Source organism: Myotis davidii, unplaced genomic scaffold (assembly GCF_000327345.1).
Source record: "Myotis davidii unplaced genomic scaffold, ASM32734v1 scaffold333, whole genome shotgun sequence".
In the NCBI taxonomy this organism is placed as follows: Eukaryota; Metazoa; Chordata; class Mammalia; order Chiroptera; family Vespertilionidae; genus Myotis; species Myotis davidii.
In genome coordinates this window covers 170337-171364 of record NW_006285266.1, presented here as the reverse complement: position 1 = coordinate 171364, position 1028 = coordinate 170337, and the positions used below count along the sequence as shown (strand labels likewise).

The following is a 1028-nucleotide window of genomic DNA, read 5'->3' as shown; positions in this document are numbered from 1 at the left end:
GTGCTCCTGTGAGCTGGGTGTGTGGTCCCATCCTGCCTCGAGGTCTAGTTAGTCCTCGCGGTGCCAGGTCCACAAAGACGACAGGGAGGCTGTGCTGGCGTCTCTGGATCCCCAGAGAGTGCCGGGGGGAGGCCGCACTGCCCTGCCGAGTGGAGAACACCAACCACCACCCTGGAAAGCACCGCGTCAGCTGGTCGGACGCACTGGGACGGACCCCGCAGCACAGGGTTCTGCGGAGGCTGTGACACACGTGCACTGGATGGCCTCACGCTACGACCGTGACAACACCACAGGTGTTCACCCTACGTCCTCGAGAGCCTGGGTGCTGCCCGTGGCGCTTTGGGCCTTTTACAGGAAGATGGAGTGTGGGCCTGAAGGTGGGGTCACGGGCAGAGGAGGCAGCAGCGTGAGCCATTGTCTCGAACCCCAAAGCTGCCCTGGGCTTGCTGACAAGGGAGACACGGACATAGCGCTTAAGACGGGAAAGAGGGGAAGCAGCTCCGTTTTCTCTGAACTGAGCTTTATGTACTAGCGAGCGATTATAACAGCGGCCGTTTCTGAACTTTGGCTCTGTAGGGAGCCGTGTCTGTGGCCGCATGCAGTTAGTACGAAGGCCAGGCAAGCCCAAGTGAGGCGTTCGGTCTCAGATGCAAGCACAGCAGATCAGCTTGGCCACAGTGGAGTTCTTACCTTTCGGTGTCCTTGGTGTGTAGGAACCCTTAGTACCTTTGACCTGCGCCCCCACCCCTCACCCCCAATCAGCCAGCCATTCCCCAAGGCTCTTGGGCTCCCTGAATCCCGAATGTTCTGTATCCTTTGCCCTTTTTATCAGCACAGAGAGGCAATCACCCTCACAGCTCCCTATTAAACAGTCTTTTTAGGATGGAGAGATTGCTTAAAGGGGTCCCTGTAATCAAAACTGACTTCAAGGAGATTCTTATTTCACTTCCCTTCTAAACGTGGGAGCTGCCATGTTACGTTCCAGTATTTACATGTTAAAACTTTACACCTTAAAAAACTTGAGTCCT

At 55.8% G+C, this 1028-nt stretch overlaps 1 protein-coding gene across 1 annotated transcript in view; it reads left to right on the top strand.

Moving 5' to 3' along the window:
• PARP1 (poly(ADP-ribose) polymerase 1) overlaps window positions 1–245 on the top strand; it is a 133469-nt gene extending 133224 nt beyond the window's left edge. The window contains exon 25 of the mRNA XM_015558953.1: window positions 116–245. Within this exon, the coding sequence (XP_015414439.1) occupies window positions 116–245 (130 nt within the window). The remainder of the gene's footprint in view (window positions 1–115) is intronic.
• Window positions 246–1028: the final 783 nt, after the last annotated feature.